This window comes from Protopterus annectens, chromosome 5.part0 (genome assembly GCF_019279795.1).
Source record: "Protopterus annectens isolate FY-2018-M chromosome 5.part0, PAN1.0, whole genome shotgun sequence".
Classification (NCBI taxonomy): domain Eukaryota; kingdom Metazoa; phylum Chordata; order Ceratodontiformes; family Protopteridae; genus Protopterus; species Protopterus annectens.
Genome location: NC_056735.1, coordinates 259,739,302 through 259,760,626, shown reverse-complemented (window position 1 = coordinate 259,760,626; position 21,325 = coordinate 259,739,302). Strand labels below are relative to the sequence as shown.

At 36.8% G+C, this 21,325-nt stretch overlaps 1 protein-coding gene across 3 annotated transcripts in view; it reads right to left on the bottom strand.

The window, feature by feature from the left end:
• Positions 1 to 21,325, bottom strand: part of PDE9A (phosphodiesterase 9A) — an 851,735-nt gene that overhangs the window by 248,375 nt on the left and 582,035 nt on the right. For all 3 annotated transcript variants that reach the window (XM_044072227.1, XM_044072229.1, XM_044072228.1), the window contains 2 exons: positions 15,755 to 15,911; positions 8,729 to 8,842 (listed from right to left, as the gene is read on the bottom strand). In XM_044072227.1, the coding sequence (XP_043928162.1) occupies positions 8,729 to 8,842; positions 15,755 to 15,911 (271 nt within the window). The remainder of the gene's footprint in view (positions 1 to 8,728; positions 8,843 to 15,754; positions 15,912 to 21,325) is intronic.

The following is a 21,325-nucleotide window of genomic DNA, read 5'->3' as shown; positions in this document are numbered from 1 at the left end:
GGCACAAAACCTGTAGTGAGGCTATGACTGAACATGGTACTTAGGTGGGGTGCCAGTTCATTTTGTAGTTTGTGCAGAACACAGCCTGGGATGTTGTCAGGTCCCATGGATGCTGTATTTTTGGCTTTGGCGAGTGTGTGGCTGTGATTACAGGGACTTGGCATTCATCCAGTATAGAGATGGGCCCTTTTGGGGGTGAAAGGGAGGAGAAATTTGTGCTGAACCTATCTGCCAGAATGTTGGTGACATCAGCTGGTTCTGTATGTTTAGTGCCATTGTGTTGTAGCTCTGAGCAGATCTGAGTGTTGCCAATGAGATTCTTGACATACCTATAGAATGCCTTGTGATTGTCTTTAGAATCTGTGGTGATTTTGTTTTTGTAATTAGCTTTGGAGAATTTTATGACGGATCTCAGCTTCTTACTAAGGCTGACAAGGGAGTTTTTCCAGTCTTGGGATTTTACTCTTTTTTGCAATGGTTTCTTATATTTGTTGTAGAGCTTGTTAGTGGCAGGGGACCACCAGATTGGCTTCTTTTTTTGGAGGATAGCGTCTTGGTTCTATTTGGGATAGGATGGTCCATGCACTTGTGTATGTGTTCATACAGTGCATTGATGTAGGATTCAGCAGTTGTACTGCTACTGTCTGTCTGCATGGGAGTGGTGAAGTTAGCCACTTCTGTCTTAAGAAGTGTGAAGTTGGCTTTTGAGATTTTTTTATGGTGGTTTCCTTAATAGGGGTGGGGGCGGGATGTGGATGTCTAGGGTGATTAGCTTATGGTTGGATCTAACCAACCAGAGGCTGACCTCTGGTTTGGAGCACCGATCGCCCATGTTGGTAATGACCAGGTCTAGGATATTGCTACCCCTGGTGGGGGTCTGGATCAGTTGGTCCAAGGTGTTGGAATTTATGTATTCCAAAAAATGCTGTGCCAATGTGTTGGTACATGAGTAGTTTTTCCAGTTAATGGCAGGGTAGATGAAGTCTCCCAGTATGATGGTGTTGGGTTGTACCTTGATATTTCCAGTATGTTAAGAAAAGTGGAGTGGGAATCTTGGGGTATGGTGGGGGATCTGTAGCAAGCTACAATTTGGATTGCAGTCTTGCCCAGTGTTAGTTGCACCTGGAGAATTTCGGATGCATTATGTTGGGCAATTAGTCTGGAGGTGTGGATATCCTTGGTGAATATGGATACGCCTCAGCCTCTGGTGTTTTAGCCCAGGTTAGATGGCGAAAGGTGTGATATGAATTGTAGCCTGGTATTGCAAGGGTGCTCCCTGGAGCCCTGAACCAGGTCTCTGTTACTGCACAGATGTCAGTGTTCTCCATTTTAAGGAGTGCCTCAAGTAAGTGTATTTTGAGGTTTAGACTTCTAGCATTGAGTAGCATTACCTTCAGATTTTGTTTCTTTGTACCAGTTACAATGGTAATTTTGTCTTTTGAACCTTACCTAAAAAAGGCACTATGGGAGTGGCAAGAGCCTTAGCCAGTTTCCGGAAACCTAGGGACGACAGGTGCAGGCCATCTCTGGCAAAGCATCATGGCTTGTCGATCATGTCATCCCAGGCTGACAGATACTGGATCCCCTTAGAATGACACCAGAAGTTTATCCAATTGTTGAAGTCAATCATTTTGTCCTTGTACTGAGGTATCATTCTGGGTGATTGCAGGATGCTACTCAGGGCTATGCTCATACCTGCCTGGGCTACAAGATCAGAGAGCTCCTCTATGTCTCTTTTCATGTAGTCCAGGGAGGTACGTCTCAGGTTGTTCACTCCAACATTAAAATTGACAGAGTCATATCTGTACTTGTTGTGGAGTGCCCTGAGTGTGTTGGTTTTGTGGTGGATCCTGGCACCTGACAGGCAGCTGAGAGTAACCTTTTCCTTGTTTAGCCTGGTGAGTGGGACATCAGTGTGCCTGACTATAGAGTCAGCTATGACTAGTGTGCTGGGTACATTGTTTTGCCTTTGGGGCTGAGGTTGAGTGTCACACTGGTTTTGTGAGTTACGTGTCACTTCGGTTGTGTTAGGTGGTGTTGGTTGTTTGCATTTCAGCTTAGGATGTATTTGTTGTTTGGGCAGATTTGTTTTAAGGATCTCTGCAAATGTAGGTGTGTGTTTCGTGTTACTATGTGTGGGTGTAGGTTTTGAAGGATTATGTGTTGTGTGTGGTGTGGTGTGGTACGAGTGTTTACCTTCTCCTCTTGACTGACTAGTCCAGTCTTGACTGGAGAGAGCTTAGCTTCCAGTTTGGCAATATAGGTGCATCTCTCATAGGTTGTAGTGTTAGGTGGTAGGAGGAGAGGGTTGTCTGTGTACATGATGCAATTGCTACATTGCCTCAGGATGCCCAGATTCACCAGGTGGACAGGAGAAGACACCAAGAACTGACCCTTGGACACGCCTGGATAGGTACTTATTTATTTAAGCACTAACTATTTAAGTACTAACTGTTTTTTCTTACTTGGTAAGGACAGTTGAGTGTTGTAGCACTTTATGGTCTGTCTATTGCTTACAATGGTTTCTAGGCAAGTGCTGAGCTATGAGGAACAGATTCGAGTGGTGGCTAGTTCTAAGGGAAAACTTGAAGAGCAGACTTTCTGGCGTTGGTAATAGTTTAACCCTAGTTAAATGTGCGCAAAACCGAGCAAAGATGGGTTTTTAAATAGAAAGATGAAAGGGATAGAAATAGCCCAAAATGACAAATAAAAGTATAGATTCTGAGCTGAAACTACTCCTCCAGTGACAGATAGGCTGCTCAAAGCTAACCACTACCACTGATGAACAGAGAATCTTCTTCCTATCTCAGTAAGGTCTGGGCAACACAGAAACTACAAAACAGCCTAGAATTCAGAAAATCTGAAAACCGGACTCTACTGGTTATAGAAAGGTGGGAAACGAGTAGAGAGATAGGATTTTTTTGTTTTTTTTCAAAAGATTAAAACAAATACAGTAATAAAAACACTTTCAAGGCAGAAAAATGGCTATTGCAATTGAGTGTGTAGCCCACAACAGTTAAATAGTTGAAAAATACTTAAAAATGATCAGTTACAGTGTGAACAGTATCAGAATTCAAAAAACAGTTCAAATGAGTTGCAAAGTTAATAAAAAATGCTCGGAATAGTGCGGTTAGCGAAATTAGGCAATAAAAAGCAAAACAGAAGTACTTAATCCACTCAAAGTCTCTCTTTTCTCCCTGCTGCTGTAGAACTCTGCATGACACCTAGGCAGGATCTTGCTGAGGTAATACAAGCCAAAAACTGTACAAACACAGGTTTTTAAACAGAACAGACATTTATGGATATATGTTGGCTAGGAGGTCTTTTAGTATAGTTTTGAAGGATGGGAGAGAGGGTATTGACCTGATGGATAGAGATAAGGAGTTCCAGGCCTTAGCAACATGGTATGAGTACAGACAATGTCCAGCAGATTTAATTGGTTTGTGGACAGTCAGGAGTCTTTGATTATTGAATCATAATGACCAACTGGGAACATAGCTGTGCAGAATGTTTTTTAGTGTTAGACAAGCAAATGGATACTGGATAATTTTATAGATGGTATGAAGCTGTGTATATGCTAGTTGATGTGTTAGTTTTAACTAATTTAGTTTTTTAATGGTATACAGTGATAAGTTCTGAAAGGTACTTGTTGTAAATTTAGCAGCTTTATTATAGCATTGGTCAAGTTTTGATTGTTGCATTGCTTGAAGGTTAGTAAAGATGGGTGTGCTGTAAAGAAGAGTGTGAAAGAGATAAGTAGTGGCAAATGTAGTTTTAGTTGTATTGGTGAGAAAGCTTTTGGCTCTGTAGAGCATTCCAAGTTTTTGATATGTTCTTCTTATGCAATTTTGTATACGCAGGCTGAATTTAAGATTGTTGCCCACTATCATCCCTTTTTGTTTATGTCCCTTACTGTCCCTTACTTGTATATGTCAAGTTTAAATATTTCAGAATCAAATGTTTAGTGTGTCATCTATGGGACATATCATGTAGTCCATACATGTCAAGCTTAAATATTTCAGAATCAAATGTTAAGTGTGCCATTTACAGGACACATCTCATCATGTAGTAAAAAAAACTGTCAGAGTCATCTCACCGTTCTGTCTTGAAATTTTTTTTTTTTGCCTCACAGTCATTGCAAAATCAGTCTTCAGACTAGAAGTCTACTAAGTGGAGCACTATGAGATTATCTGTCCTGTCCAAATGGTACTAGCAGCACACACTGAGCTTCAAAGAAAGCATGAATTTTTACAGCTTCATAATTGAATTCCTGTACTGAAGTTCCATCCCCTGGTACGTGTAGATCACATCCCTAACAGCCTGCACCAAGGGCAGCTGCCTCCTTCGCCCTGCCCTAGATATGGCTTTCATTCAAAGCTAGACTTGAAAGATATGTTTTTAACTTACCTCTAAACTGAAATTAAAGGGAAGGATGTATGGGAGAAAGTGGGTGATGTATAAATAAAACAGCACAATATCAAACTACATTTAATGTTTAGCAAAAGTGTAAAATATTTAAAATAGGTTACAGACCAGCATAAAAAGCTGGATCTTTATGGAGCTTTTAAAACTGGTTATCAATCCAAATGGGACAGGAGGTTCCTAAAATGAAGGGCTTGAAAGCAAAAAGAATGGACACCTAAAGTTTCAAAATGAATTCCTGGAACTTCCAACAATCCAGAGGATGAGGGACAAACAGATCTCAGTGGGTTGTATGGGACCAGGAGCTCTTTCAGAATAGAGATAGCCATATCACACATGATTAAATACATCAGCAGGAGCATACTGAAGATAATACATGAACAAACAGGCAACCAGTGCATCTTCTGTGGAATCTGATTAATATGTTGGTATTTAATGTACCAGTAAGTAACCTGGCTGCAGAATTCTGAGCCACCTGTAACCGATTAAGCTTTGCATCAGAGAACCCAAGGTACAAGGCATTGTCATACTCCAAATGAGAAAAGACCAGGACATGCAGAAGGATGAGGTGCTCAACGCAAGTAATGTTTCCAAAATGTAAACACCTTGTCCTTGAATGTCTGTCTGCTGTCAGTGTAAGACTTCTCTCCTTCTCAACAATGCCCGTTTTATATATTTACAGGTTCATAAGTAAGTACTAGGCTACCTGCCCTTGTGGGCCATTTTAAGCCTAGCCAATTTCCCTCATTTTTGTGCTTGAATCAACCTGTCCTATTTGGTGTTACATTGGTCTTACCCATCCCTTAGTCAATAATTATATATCATCCCTAATAAGAATAGCAGGGATCATGCCATAGATAATTTGATGGGACCCATGTATGGGATAAAGCATTTAGGAGCTGCCTCTCTCATTAGTAGCACAGGGGCAGCCCCAGGGTAAATTTTCTGTTTCCCAGAACAGCCATAAGTCCAACTTATGCTTGAATATGGATGGGGATGAACTTTGTTTTATGTGGATGGGGAGTCTGTTTCAAACAGCAGTATCCTCTACAGGATATACCTGTCCCTCCAAACTGTTCTGTTGATGTTGTAGAAGAGGTTTAGTTCCCTAGACCAAGTATTTCTCATGCCATTTGACTTGTGGATGTGCAGTAAATCCATCAGGATCGAGTTGAAAGATACTTTCTATGCCAGACACAGGTCACCTCTAAACACTGTGTAGGATACTGAGTACAGTGACAGAGCTTTGCGACGGTCCATGAAGGACTTATTGTTTAGGCCTTGTATCCTTTTAGTAAGGTAACTCTGTGGGCATTCCAGTTGTTGCATGTATCTAGACAGATACAAGCCAAGGCATTACATTCAATGACTGGCCTAATCAGGATTGAGTAAAGGGGGACAATGACATTCCTAGATCTAGACAAAATCCCTATGTTTATAAGCTTTGCAATATAGAAGGACTTTCTTACAAGAATGGACACATGTTAGTCAAAGTTAGGTCACTGTCCGCATAAGTTCCCAAATCCCAAATAACTGGGTTATCTCTTGGGGTATATTGTCAATGTGGTAGTTCGTTGGGATAGATGAAAATTCAGAGCAAAGGAGAAAGGCGAACCAGTTCAACTGTAGCTCACTGCCAAATTTATTCAAAATAAAAGACAAAAAACATATGAGATCAAGCGCTTTCACCTGGATCAGTACCAGGCTTTTTCAAGATGAGTTTGCACTCACAAAAATACAAGTTTATATACTACAAGTAATAATATCACATGATCAAATGTGTTAACAGCTTAATTGATAGGCAAATGAATTAATAGGCAAATACATTGTTAATTAGTAACCTAGTGCAAACAGAACCACTGAGCCATGCTTTTAAAAAACTCAACTCAAACTGAATGCCACAAAACCCCCAGGCCTGAATGACAGTGTCAGCATTGCTAGTGTCCTTAAATTAAGAAGGGCCAAATTATAAATTATAAAATTACAATTCACAAAACTACAGTTTTTATGGCTGAGTCTATTTTACACAACAGATAGTTTTATTGATTTATTATCTAACAAATTTCACCACTTTTTGTAGGCATTTTTTGCACAAAGTGTATTGAACACACACACTGTGATTTTATAGGTTCTATTTATTTATTTACCCATTTTAACATAGATTTTCTAAAAAGATTTCCAGGATTGATTAATGCTGTATCAATGTTTTTTAATGTTTTTTAATGTTGATTAATAGTTCTTAATGCTTTTTAACATTTTACTGTTCCACAGAAGTGTTTTTATCATTGCATGGCTTACAATTTTTTAAAAGCATGGCTCAGTGGTTCTGTTTGCACTAGGTTACTAATTAACAATGTATTTGCCTATTAATTTATTTGCCTACAATTAAGCTGTTAACACATTTGATAATGTGATATTATTACTTGTAGTATATAAACTTGTGTTTTTGTGAGTGCAAACTCATCTTGAAAAAGCCTGGTACTGATCCAGGCGAAAGCGCTTGATCTCATATGTTTTTTGTCTTTTATTTTGAATAAATTTGGCAGTGAGCTACAGTTGAACTGGTTCGCCTTTCTCCTTTGCTCTGGATTTTGATATTCATTGGTTTGGAGTTTTTTTTGGTTTCTTCGTTGGGATAGATGACTTCTCAAGGGATACAATAATGCATTTTTGGCATTTAGTTTCAGTCCATGATTTTGGCACCAGCTATTTATTTGGGGCAAACCTTTTCTGCAAGATGGCTAAGTCATTTGGAGAGTCAATGACTGCTCCTAGTATGCAGTCATCCGCAAAGTTAGTCAGCCAAAGCCCTTTGGTATTGGCTTTTACTTCAGAAAAGTAGATGGAGGAGCGGTCCTAGCACAAAACCCTGGAGAACTCCACTGGTAACTGGTCTCTTTTTATCACTCATCATCAGCATCATCATCAAAGCTCTTCATCCCATTTTCTACCTGAAGTCAGGGTGTATTGTCAATTGTCACCATCTCAATTTAATGCCACTCTCCTACCTTTTTCAACACTCATGCCTGACTGCTACATGTTTTCTCTCACATAATCCATCAATCTCTTTGCTGGACACCCTTGTTTCTTCTTGCCCAAACCACAGTAATCTGTTCTCTTTGATCTTATCTGCAATTGGCTTCTGCTCTGATGTCACTATTTCTTTGTCTGTCCCACAGTGAGCATCCTACCACTTGTCCATTTTATAGGTTCATTGGTAAGTACTAGGCTAGCTGCCCTTGCAGACCATTTTAAGCCTAGACAGTTTCCATTTTTGTGCACAAAGTAACCTATTCTATGTGGTGTTACATTGGCGTTACCCATCCCATGGGCGATAACTATGTATTACCCATAATGAGAATAGCTGGGATCATACCAAAGAAAATTTGAGGGACCCATGCATTGAATTTAGGTTCTGCCTCTGTCCATTAATAGTATAGGGGACAGTCCTGGTGTAAATTTTCTGTTTCCCATCTAAAGGTCCAATTTGCACTTCAGTATGGACAGGGATGGATGATGTCTACTGTGAGACACTGAAGGTTACCTAGTAAATCGATAAGGTATTAATGCCAGAAATGACTCGCTGGGTACATCCAGAAAGGTAGCAGGTAAATGAATGTAGAACATTGTTTGAAGCTGCAAAGTAAGTCTATAAGTGTTTGAAAAAGTTTTTGTCATCCACTGTATCAAATGTATAAGAAAGCTTGAGATACACTTAGACAGAGGAATTACACTGATCCCTCATCATTATGCAATCACTCATGACCTGAGTAAGGGCCATCTCATCGCTATGTTTAGAACAAAAAGGAACACTGGAATAGCTCATGAACTGGATACTCATGTAAGACTGAGTTAAACTGTAAATAAACATCCTTGACAAACTTTCCAATAAAAGCAAGGGTAGAAAGAGGATTGTAGGCCTTTTGATGTGAAGATGTGTGGATGTATGTGTTTACATCTGTATTTGTGTGACTGGGTGTGTCTGCACTTTACATTTGGTGCAGTTTGTTGCTGTGGGCTTTGTACCCAGGTTGGAAACTGATGTTAGATAATTCAGTATTAGTTGCTGCTAATGTAGTTCCTGCGTTCAGTACTTTACAAATATGTTATCAATTGTCACAATCCACTCCAGAGCTCCTGTACTCAATAAACTTTAACTCAGTTATTCTTAGATCACACATGTATTGACACAATTATGACTTCCATTTTCCTGTGCCTTAATATGTCACAATTTACCTTAATCACTTGATAGTACGTCACAGGAAAAATGCTGCATTAAGTAGTAAAACACAAAACAGACACTTACACTAGTGGCGTGCTCCTCATTTGTGAAATCAAAGTTGTCTAACTTTTGTTTGAAGGAATTGACTATTTCACCGTGTCTAGCCATATCTGTTGCTAATATCAGTGTAATCATTTCCTGAAAAAGAAAACCGCATTTTCAGGTAAAGGACAACAACAATAAAAGACACATCAGTGTAATCATAAGATATAAACAGAAAGTTTAATTTGTTGGCTATGAAATTCCAAAGTACTGTTGGACAGCCTTGTATGTTTAAGAATGCAAATGATGGTGACCTGATAAAATACTCCACTTTCTCAAAGGTCAAAAATAAATAAATTAAATAAAATGAAGAAAAAAACTTAAAACCACACATTTGATAAAGATTGTATACATGATTGCAAACATCAGTTTTTGCATATATATGTCAATGAGAGCATAATCAGCATTTTTAACACATACAGTTGTCAGCAACTATCAAATAGTATTATAAATCACTTTCTAGTAAATCTTTAAAAATGTAGGATATTTTCATAGATTTATATAGGTTTTACAGGAATGCCTTAGCTCGTGTCCATGTCCATAGCAGTGTGCTACAGAATAAGTTGAGAATATCTGTGATCCTATACCACTGTGCTTCCTTGCACAACTACGGATTTTGTTTGGGGAAACAATATATTCCTTTACAGTCTATGGGATTTCTGTTGGACATTCATTTCTGTTTTCATTAAACTCAACCATGGTGCAGTCACAAGATACTTTGTGTAAACCCTGACAAAGAGTACCAAAATATCTGTGCATTCCATAACTTTAACATATCGCCCAGGTTTAGCCACCTTTTGTAAGCAGAATTACAAGAACATGAGCTGTATTCTAGCACGATCCTTAAATAGCAGGCAGATAAATCAGAAGGAGTGATGGGTAGGTGTCAGTGGTACTGGATGTGGTGATACGTAGATACACATTTGTAATAATGTGTGCCTTAATAATTTTAGATATAGTGATTGGCTGTTTATCTGAAAATATCATATATTTTCATACCATACATGTTTCATTGTTATGTTATCTATAATAACAGATTCTAGTAATAATGGACTCCTTCCTAAAAGTAAATTTATTTACAGTTCAGAAGTGCAGCCAGATTTGACAGCTGTACATCTTGTTTCACAAACAGCTAAAACAAGTGTCAAAAATATTCAGATTCTACACCAACTCATTCCGTCTAAACTTCCAAAATAAAACTTAGCAAAGCCATTTAAAATGCCTAAAATGTGTTTATTTTTGAGTAGACTATAATCAGTATATCTTTTTACGTTTACACCTAATACATCCTCAGAAATGTTAAGAAACCGTGGCCTGTCATCTATATTCATACCAGTACAATAAGAGATGTCTCATTTTTTTTACTTATCTGAGAAAACTATTTATAAGTGTGAGGAGATTTACTGCCTGTAATTTTTACTACAATGTGATTAAATGACTCAATTTCCAACAACGTCGTGCTATACCACTATATACTGCAGTGTTTCCAGTATATCACGTAACAGGTACACTACAGATTTTTACATTAAACTTGTGTCAGCTGATAAATTTCATTCAGGTATTTACCTTTGAATTTCAGCAGCCCAGGTACTTATAGAGCCTGATTAACAGACCCTGATGATTACTCTAATTGGTTTGTGATGTGATCACACTGGCTATTGTGAAGCCACAGAAAAACTGGTAGATCTCAAGTACACTTTGTGATGCCACTGAGCAGGATAGTTTGTTCTACCAGCAGGTCCCCAGTGGACATACCTACTGGGTGTGCATGTGTGTGTCTATCACTCATCTAGTATATGAGGAAAAAGCCCTGATTTTACTGTTCTATCTCTAGTATTTATCCATGCAGTGAAATCTAAGCCTCTTGTTCAAAGTTAATAGATGTTCTGTTAACCCAGTGAGTTATGAAGTTAAAATTATAGATTCACTTGAATATCTTTCTGTATTTATACTAATGCAATCACTTACAACATTTTTCTGTACCCTGACTTCAGCCATTATTCCAGGCATTATCTCCATTATGAACAAAATAAAAGAATTTACTTTATGTATTATTATTAACCCAGTCCTTGTATTTCATTTTTTTCTTTTAGTCCTTTGATTCCTTTGTTGATTTAATGTATTTATTTGTCAGCCAAACAGTAATGTAAATTGGTCATCATAGAATATTTTTAGCCATGATGCTCTTCTCTTGCTTGATTTAGCTATTTTTTTCGTACTGAATAAACTCCCAAAACTGGTAAAACAGCTTAAAAACTCCAAAATCTTCCCACAAACAATGGTGCCACAAAGTGTTTGAAAGATGAGTGCTTTTGTTCTTTATTCAATGGGAGTTCATCAGACACTTTGTAGCGCCATTGTTTGTGGGAGGATTTTGGAGTTTTTAATCTATTTTTTCAAATAAAATTGTCAAACAAAAGTAGAAGAGTATATAAAGTACTCTTTGCATATAATCTGATATTAACCTCGATAGGGAAGGCAATCTCCGTTCTGCACTCCAAATACATTTTTGGCCTCTTCCCATTTTATTACCTTTCAGTCTCTAATTATTTGCTCTCAATACCTTGGTTCTTTTAACAGTTTCTCCAATAAATTCCAGTCCCCTCTTTCCTATTGTCTGGATCCTTAACTGCAGTCATTCCCTATTGGCAGAATCTCCTTTCTAGATTCCTGTGTTGGCTTAGTTATTAGAATACTTTCTGTAATTTATAAATATAATATTCTGCATGGCTATTGATATTTTCCTTAAGGATCTGAATCCAAAATCCCAGTCTTTCCTTGTTTCTTGAACTTCCCCTTGTTTCATCATTAGCTCTTTCCACTTTGAATTATAGGTTTCTGCTTGTGTTATGTATAGCACCCTTAACTGTGTAGCTCTGAAATACCCCTCCAATTCGAGTAATCCCAGACAGGCTTGTTCAATTGGAAGAATCATCTTTTCCCACTTGACTCTTGCAGTCTTTCCCTCCCAGATAAACTCCTTCAGCTCTTTTTTAATTGCTATCCACAACTTCTCCTCTGATTGATAAAAATGTACCTGACCTGTGTATAAAACTGAAAGGGCTAAAAAGATTTTAACTGCTTGTATCTTGCTATCTGTACCCATATAACAGAGCTTCAAATTTCTCAGTTTTTGTATTATATTTTGTTTAGTCTCTTTAAACATATCCTTAGCTGTCACAACAGAATCCTTTTTCATCCATACTCCTAAGAACTTCATTTTACCATGTGCCTATAGATATGGATACTGCTGAACCAAATTGTGTGCGTGTACATAATTTATAGCTATTGCCTTTGTTTTAACATAATTAACTTTGTATCCCAAAAAGATTTGAAACTGTCTCAAAATGTTCCACAATACTGGAATGTCCTTTTCTGGATTATCAGGTATAAAATAATATCATCTGCAAACAGAACCAGCTTTTCTTGACTACCATACCAATTAAATCCTTGAATTTCTGTGTTTATTTTCTTTGCCAATGGTTCTAAATATAGTGCAAGTAAAAAAGGGAAAGAGGACACCTCTGTCTGGTTCCTCTGCTCAAACAGAAATTATCAGAGAGGAACCCACCCACTTTAATTTTCGGCTCTAATACCTCATATATCCTCCTAATCAACCAAATAATTTTATTAGGGAATGCAAATGCTTCCATTGCCCTGCTCATAAACTTCCAGCTTACTCTGTCAAATGTTTTCTCTGCATCAAGACCCACCAACAACAGTGGTATTTTTTTTTTTACATTCAGCTTCCCTGTAGAGTTCTGTTAATGTTGTCAAATGTTTGCCTCTCCTCCACAAAACTACATTGATCCATGTCTATCAATTTTGGCATTACTTTTGCCATTCTTTTAGCCATTACAGACATAAACAGTTTATAATCATGTTTAGGATTGAAATGGGCCTGTATGAAGCTGGATCTGATGGGTACTTAACCATCTTTTGGTATTACAATCACCACAGCTTTCTTACAGGATGTTGATGCTTCTCCTCCATTTAAATACTGTTAAACAAAACCTTCTAGATCTTTATCACTTTCTTCCATCCTAACTTCCAAACTTCCACAAGAATATCATCTATTCCTGGAGACTCTCCTGTAGATTGGTTATGCATCACCATTTTTATCTCCTCCTATCCTAACTCTTAGTAATTGAGCCTCATCTACCTCTAACCTTGGCATATTTAATTCTTCCATAAACATTTCCATTTGTACTTCTTCTTGTTTTTCACATCTCTCTGCTTTATGCAGACTTTCATGAAATTTCCAAAATATTTCTAATACCGCTACAGGATCTGTGGTTATTTTCCTTGTTATAAGCTTGCCGAGCTTGGCAACAACCCTTTCTACTTTCTGTTGCCTGTGCCATTGGGCTAAAAGCGTTTGTGCTCTGGAGTTATTATCAAAAAAAAAAGTTGCTTAATAGCAATCTTTCTAAACTCATGCATATTACTGAGGTAATCCCTTATTTTCTGTTTAGCATTCTGCAATTATTCCTGTTCTTGTTCTGTGAGATTCCCTGTATTCTGCAATACTTTAACCTTTGTCAGTCCTTCTAAATAATTCCTGTTACTTCTTAATCATATATCTTTTTCTTTTATTTCTACCCTATTTTAAATTCCAGTTTAATTTTATCTTAGTCCCTAGCTATATTTTCTGAAGAAATGTCTTGCTTCCCCAAATAATTCCCATATAATTTCTACTTCCCATTTCTTAAACTCCTCTCTGTTTAGGAGAAAGATGGGAAGTGCCAATGTCTCACTTTTATTTCATTAGCTGCATTTTTATTTTAGTTATTATTGCTGCATGATCTAAAATAGTTATTGGATGTGTATTAAAACATACAATTAAATGCACATACTCCTGTGAAATATATTTTTGTACCTTGGGGAATAATATGTAAATTCTCTCTGGGCTCCTAGTACTGAATTTACATTTTTCCTACCAAATGTTTTCATAATATTCTTCAAAAACCGACCCTCTTTTGTAATATTTTCTTTTTTAGGCTCCCAGATACATCCTCATGGTTGCAAATCAAATTCCACTCCCAACCTATAAGTAATATTCCTTGCTGAAAGCTGATTATTTCTCCCAGAATTTTCTTAAGCTTCATTGCAGCAGTTTTATATGGAATATAAGTACATGCCAGCGAAATCCTCCTCCATTGCCAGTAGCCCCTTACTACTTCAAATCTACCATCATCATTTCCACCCTCTTTTATCACTATTGGAGCTCTCCTAGCAATTAATATAAGTACTCCCCTTTTCCTTTGTCCAGATATTTTGAATAATAACAATTCTGAAATCCTTTCTTTACCAAATTCACATACTCAGTTCTTTCCAAATATGTCTCATGTAGCATAACTGTTTGCAGTCTGTGTTTTTCAATATAGTTCACTACTCTTTCTTTTCTGTATATACCTTTGAGACCATTCACATTTAAAGATAATATGGAAAGTGCTGTCATTATGATGAGACGTTATTATCCCCACCTGTTATGTATGACAGTTTTGTAATGTCTAGTTTCAGGTTTTGCATTATATGCATGCACTAATGTTTTACAGGTTGATATTTTATATACTTGTTTCTTGTCATATCCATTTGAACCTATGTCACATCCTACAAGACTTTTTTATTTTGATAAACCCCCCAAATAAAACACAAATACACCCCCAATGCACCTCCATAACTTATTAACTTAATACAAGCACACAAAACTATGTGCATCTTCAAATAATGACATTTGACTCTCCTAATAGTAACAACTGCCCCAGACTGACAGCTGTATTCACAGTTTTGAATTGACCTATAATGAAGGTTATCCATGCTAAGACACATGATACAACCTATGCTTCTACTTACAGCTTCTACTTACACTAAGTGCTGTTTGTTTTGTCTTATCTTTATTCCTCTCCAGGACGTAGAAAAAAAGTTGAATGCTTTCAGAAAACATTACTCTTTAGCCACTGAAAAAAAGAGTATTCTGTCTTTATTGCCCTTATCAGCTGTCTCTACAAAAAATGAGAACCAGATACACAGTTGCCTTCATCCACAAGCTTTCCATGTTGAACTGTGAACATTTATTTTCTTGAGAAAAAAACTTTTCATTACATTCAGTATTCTTTTATTTACTTACTTTTGAGAGGATATTCTACATAGTACTATCAAGTATGGTAACTTGTACCATTACTGGGTGGTCACTGTAAAACTAGTGCTGGACTAGAGGCAATAGAAGGTAGACTGAACAGCAGTAACAATCCTAAAGCAGGGCAGCAATCTGAAGGTGTAGTTTTGTGCTTAAGTGAATTAAGTATGTTGGTAACACACACAGTAGGGGGAAGACAGACAGCTCTCTGAAAGAAGAGATAGTCATTTTCAAGTATACCAGAAGGTGAGATAAAATGTTAAATCTTACAGTACATCATTTATGATTTCTAATATTGCTGTCTTGAAGAAGGCAGTCTTTTGGAAGGACATAGTTCTGATAATGTAGGACTATATTCATGCTAGCAGTGAACTTGGCTTTTGGTACCAGATTAAAAAGGGATCATTCCTTTAGGATAACTATCTATTAATTCAAAAGAAAATAATATTTACAGAGTGTTAACTCTGACAAACTAAAATGTAACCTCAGTGAAAATGTATTACTGTTGATATGTACTAACAATAAGCTGTCACACACACACATAAAAAAGGACTCAGCTTCATAAACTAGCATGAAACAAAGTGCAAGGATGCTGTGTGTAAGAGATGTTCTAGTGACTGAATAGATGTCCAAATGAATGCTTTACTTTTTTAAGGATACACATCACTGAGATCAAAGCAGATAGTACACCATCAGACATGGCAAGTTCACGGACTGCAACAATTCTACAACTTTAGCAATGATAAAGTAACATATGTTTAGTCAAGCCACACACACACACACACACACACACACACACACACACACACACACACACACACACACACACACACACCAAAATGAATACACATTATAAGACTGTAGCTTACCTGTCGTATCTGCTTGAATGAATCAGGATCAAAACTGGAAAAAATGTTGCAGTCAGGCTGCTCTAAAATTTGAAAAGCAACAGCACAGTGGTGGTTTTCTAAAGGAGAGATATCATTATAGCGCACGGCAAGTTCAGTATGAGCATTGATTTGGTACCTGAAAAATATACATTTTACATTAAGCAGTATACTGCACTACTTCAAAAGCAGATATGAGATAAACTATTCTATGTATACAGCCCATCCTGAACAAAGACATATGAAATTAACTCAGAATCTTAGTTTTGTTTGACAGTTCCCTATGTATATATAAATATTGGAGAAAAACCTTGCAACAAAACCTGTTTCTTCTTAGACTTTTAATTACAGCCAGAAGAAAAACTTTCCATAGGTCTTCCAAAATAATGAACATTCCATTAAAAATCTACTAAACTGCAATCAAAGAAGATGATGACAGACATTTAACATTCGTCAAAAAGTAGTGTTTTATTATGTCCTTCATGCAGGAGGCTGTACCCCACATATCCACTGCTGCTTTAATATAATCACTTCTGAGGTCAATATTACCCAGGGAATAAGCATTTTTATACAAAATAATAATAATAATAATTTTTGAGACACAGATAGAATTTAGTTTGGCCACAGCTGGTCTCATGCAGTTCAGCAATACAAAAGGGCCAACTAATGACATATAGTAATCATGGAAAAGTAGGCATGATACTAGAGGTATTGCAAAAATGTGGTCCTGTTAGTGGCAGACCAGTTAACATACTGCACGGGACTATACTGAGGTTACCATTAATGTGTACCCTGCTGGCAAACTGACAATGGGGTTGGTGAAACACTGAATCATTGGACATCCTGTTAAAATAAAGGGATGGTGCAACTGCTGTAGTAATAACTAACATCAGTGGGCCATTAACACATGATCTGCTGTGTAGCCGATAGAGATGCTAGGCTTTCAATTTCAGGTCAGTGTCACGAAGAACATGTTTATTTTAGAGAGATGGAGGCAGAGTACAAGGTGCAAAATTACTCATTTTAGTCACTTGTTATGTGTCATAAAAACAGAAGGAATGTAGCTATTTTCCCTGTGTACTTCATCAGTGAGATGTTGTTTTCTGGTACTGTACCTTTTCTCTCTGGAGACAGCATCATCTGTTAGAGTCCCTCTAATATGATATTTATGTCACACAGAGATGTAAATCTATTACATTCATGAACTGTGTCAGACCCAGAGCACATGTAAAGTTTGGTGCAGGGCCCCTAATGATCTCAGCTCTAATGCAAACTAGTGTTTAAAATGCATTAATTGATCTAAGAGGTCCTTATTCAGCCAAGTCAACAGTACCAAAAGTTGTGTATGTTTACAAGTCCCGAAGTCTGCTATGCTCCATGCTCCACTTTGAAAGCCTGGAATAATGTTAAATTGCTCAGTTAAACTTTTCATACTATGACTTGTGAGAATGTGCCACATTCTCTAGAGCCAGAGTACTATTCAAAGAATTCTCAAAACATAGTGCATCGAGTCTCTGACTTCTGCATAGGTTAATGTCTGGATTAAGACCCTTGGCTTAGTCTAATAGCAAATTTTAAGTGGAAACAAGTAAATATGAGAACACCGAATATAATGAAAAGTTTTATTTTAGCAATAAATATTTCAGCTTGTCTTTCAGACTGCAACAGAAGACTGAATTTATCTTTTTTCTCTCTTACTTTTCCATGGAGGCAAGCTAATAATAGGGCAGTAAAAAAAGAGAACACTGGTTTCTCCATGGCTAAAAGTTAATGATTTCTGAAAGTATGCAAGTAGTTTTCACATCTGGGTTGGGATAATAAAAATAAAAAAAAGAACAGACATCAATTAGTGTAATTAGAATACATGCAATAACATGCATTGTAGCATGGATAACCTCAATTTAAAGTTAAACAGAGCCTGAGTTAGCAGCAGTCTGTTTGGAGGGTTAGACTTTATTATTTGAAGATGTACATAATTATGTAAATTTGTATTAAGTTAATATATTCTGGGGGTGTTCTACGGGGTTTTTTTTTGTTTGAGGGTTTTAATTTTTATTAAAATATAAAGTCTTGCAAAATGTGACATAGGTTCCAATGTTGATAAGAATAAAATGTATAAAGGATTAACCTGCGAAACATTAATGGGTGCATGCATCACAAAAGCTGGAATTAGACATTTAAAAACTGCCATATATAATAGGTAGGAATAATGACTTTTTACCATAATGGCAACTCTTTTCATATTATCTTGGAATGTGAATGGTCTCACAGGTATAGACAAAAAGGAAAGAATACTTAATTATATTAAGAAATGCATAGTGCAAATAACAATGCTACATGAGGGACATTTTGAAAGAAATGAGCATATGAATTTGATATAGAAAGGATTTCCGGATGGATATTCTGTAGAATATCTGGCCCAAAGGAAAAGACAAGCACTTATATGAATTGCTAGTGAAGCTCCAGTAGTGAAAGAAAAAAAAAAGATAATTATGGCAGATTTGTAGTAGTAAGGGTCTACCGGCAAGGGATGAGGATTACACTGGCATATATTTATAGTCCATCTAAAACTGCTATTTTGGAGCTTAAAGAAATTTTGGGTGAAATAATCAGCTTTCAGCAGGGAATATTACTTATAGATGGGGATTGGAATTTGATTTGCAACAAAGAAGTATCTGGGGGCCTAGAAAGGAAAATATAACAAAGAGGGTAGAGTTCTGAATAAATTTATGAAAATATTTGGTGTGAAACACGTGAATTCAGTCACAGAGAATTTACATATTATTCCCCAAGGTAAAAAAACTGGGCTAGACTTGATAGAAATTATATTTCACAGGAACATATCCATTTAGTTGAGAACTTTGACTTAGGCAACAGAAAGTAGAACGGGCTATTGCCAAACTTAGGAAGACTGTAACAAGAAAAATAACCAGAGATCCTGTAGGGGTATTAGAGAAGTTTTATGGAAATCTGTAAAAAGCAGAGACATGGGGAAATCAAGAAAAAGCACAAATGGAAATATTTATGGAAGACTTAAATATGCCAAGGTTGGAGGTAGATGAGGTTCAACAACTATAAGTTAAGATAGGAGGAGATGAGATAGAAATTATGATGTATAACCAATACACAGGAAAGTCTCCAGGAACAGATAGCCTTCTGGAGGAAGTTTGGAAATTAGGGGGGAGGGGGAAGAAAGTGATAAAAATCTGGAAGGTTTTGTTTAACAGTATTTTAAAAGGAGTGGAGGCAACAGCATCCTGGAAAAAAGCTGTGGTGGTTGTAATAGCCAAAGATTGTAAAGACCCATCTGATCAAGCTTCATATAGGCCAATTTCATTTCTAAACCATGATTTTAAAGTGTTTATGTCTATAATGGCTAACAGAATGGCAAAGGTAATGCTAAAATTGATAGATACAGCTCAATGTGGTTTTGTTGAGGGGAGGCAAACATTTGACAGCATTAGTAGAACAATGATGATCCAGAAGGAAGCAGAATGTAAGAAAGTACCACTGTTACTGGTGGGTCTTGCAGCAGAGAAAACAATTGACAGAGTAAGCTGGTATTTTTTAGCATGGCGATGGAAGCATTTGCATTTCCTGATACAATAATAATGTTAATTAGAAAGATATGTGAGGGGTAGGAGGCAAAATATCAAAGTGGAAGGCTTCCTGTCTTATAAGTTGTGTCTGAACAGAGACACCAGGCAGGGGTGTGCTCTTTCCCTTTTGTTATTTGTATTACATTTAGAACTACTGTCAAAGAATATAAGGGACTCAGAACTTCAAGGATATAACTTGTACAATGTTCCAAAAAAGTTGGCATTATTTGCAGATGATATTATTTTGTACCTGATGGAACCAATAAAGGATAGTTTAGTGTTGTGGAATATTCTGAGAGAGTTCCGGGTTTTTTTCAGGATATAAAATTAATGAAGATAAAACAAAGTCTATAGCTATAAACTATGTACCCACACATTGATTTGGTCCAGCAATACCCATATTTATGAGGACATGATAAAATGAAGTATTGAGGAATATAGGTTAAAAAGGATTTATTTATGGCAGCTAAAATATGTGGGAAGAGACTAATGACAAAAGTTAATACAAAAAGTGAGTAATTGGAAGCTCTTGCCTGTGGATATGTGTAGCAAGATATAAACAGTAAAAATGTTTTAGTCTCTTTAGTTTTATACACAGGTCAGACATATTTTTACCAACTAGAGAAGCTGTGGTCAGTAATTTATTTATTTTATTTATTTATTTGACATTTGTTAACCAGATTAGTCTGACTGGGCAAAAAGCCCTTTTTCAGCGGAGACCCGAGAAGAAAAGTTCCAAAATAATACAAATAATACAAGAAATACAAAGAGTAATTACCATGGCAAAAATTAGTAATAGAGTAAGTAGAAATAATACTATGGATACATAGTGCAAGGTACAAAAATAATGGAGGCAGCAAGCAAATAACAAACATTATAAGTATTGTACAATATATATATCATAATAGAGGGCAGTCGGTTATAGGAGAGAAAAAGAAAAACATAACAATAGAGGTCACATGATGGATAAAGCAACAGGAACAGTAGGACCTTAAGGGCTGTAATATATACAGGAGAAATTGAAGCCTTGTGTGAAAGGCAAGTGAAGAGACAGAAAGTTCAGGAAACTTAGGTAGCAATAGAAGACAGTAAAAGTCTAAGGAAGCAACAGAGGAAGGTGAGAGAAACAGAATACAAAGTTGTAGAAGAGGGAAGTTATATTAAATCCACTCATAGAGAGATGCAATTGTGTAGGAAGAGAAAGTTAATCAGGGTCATTGCATGGGCAGGACCAACATTTACAGAGGCTTTCTTTTAGCATTATTTTAAAGGACTTAGGGTTGGTGATAGATCTGACACTTAAAGGAAACTTATTCTAGGCATTTGCTACAGAGTAGCAGTGGAGGAGTTTACCAATATTTTTGTTGGGATTATAGACATGCAGTAGATGCTGTTGAGAGCTATGGAAGCACAGTTAGGGGTGTAAGGTTAGATTAGAGTAGAGAGAGTGGGACGGGAGGAGGGCTCATGTAAGATAGAGTGTGCCATGAGAAGCTGGGGTAGTAGAAGTTGGTGATGAAATTCCAGCCGCTGTAGTCATTTTACAGCAATGCAATGGCGGGTAGGATAAGGTAGGTTGGAGGCAATTCTTGCAATTTTATTATAGGCAAGTTCTAGTTTAGACAAAAGGTTGGATTGAAGATTTGTGAGTATAGGGGCTGCATAGAGTCATGTGGAAAGTAGAAAAGCTTGTGCTAGAGAGAGTCTTGAAGCATTTGAGAGACATTTTTTATGTCTGTATAGCAAACCCAGCTTTTAGTGTGTCTTTTTAATGCAATGTTGAATATGGAGATCAAACTTAAGTTGATCATCAATGAGAACACGTAATAGTTTAGTGTGAGGTTCAGTAGAGATGAGTGTGTTCTTCAGGGAGGAGACAATAAAGGTAGATTTGTGGTGCTGGAGAGTTGTAGAGTAATTTGGTTTTCTTTGGGTTAAGTATCAGATGGTTGGA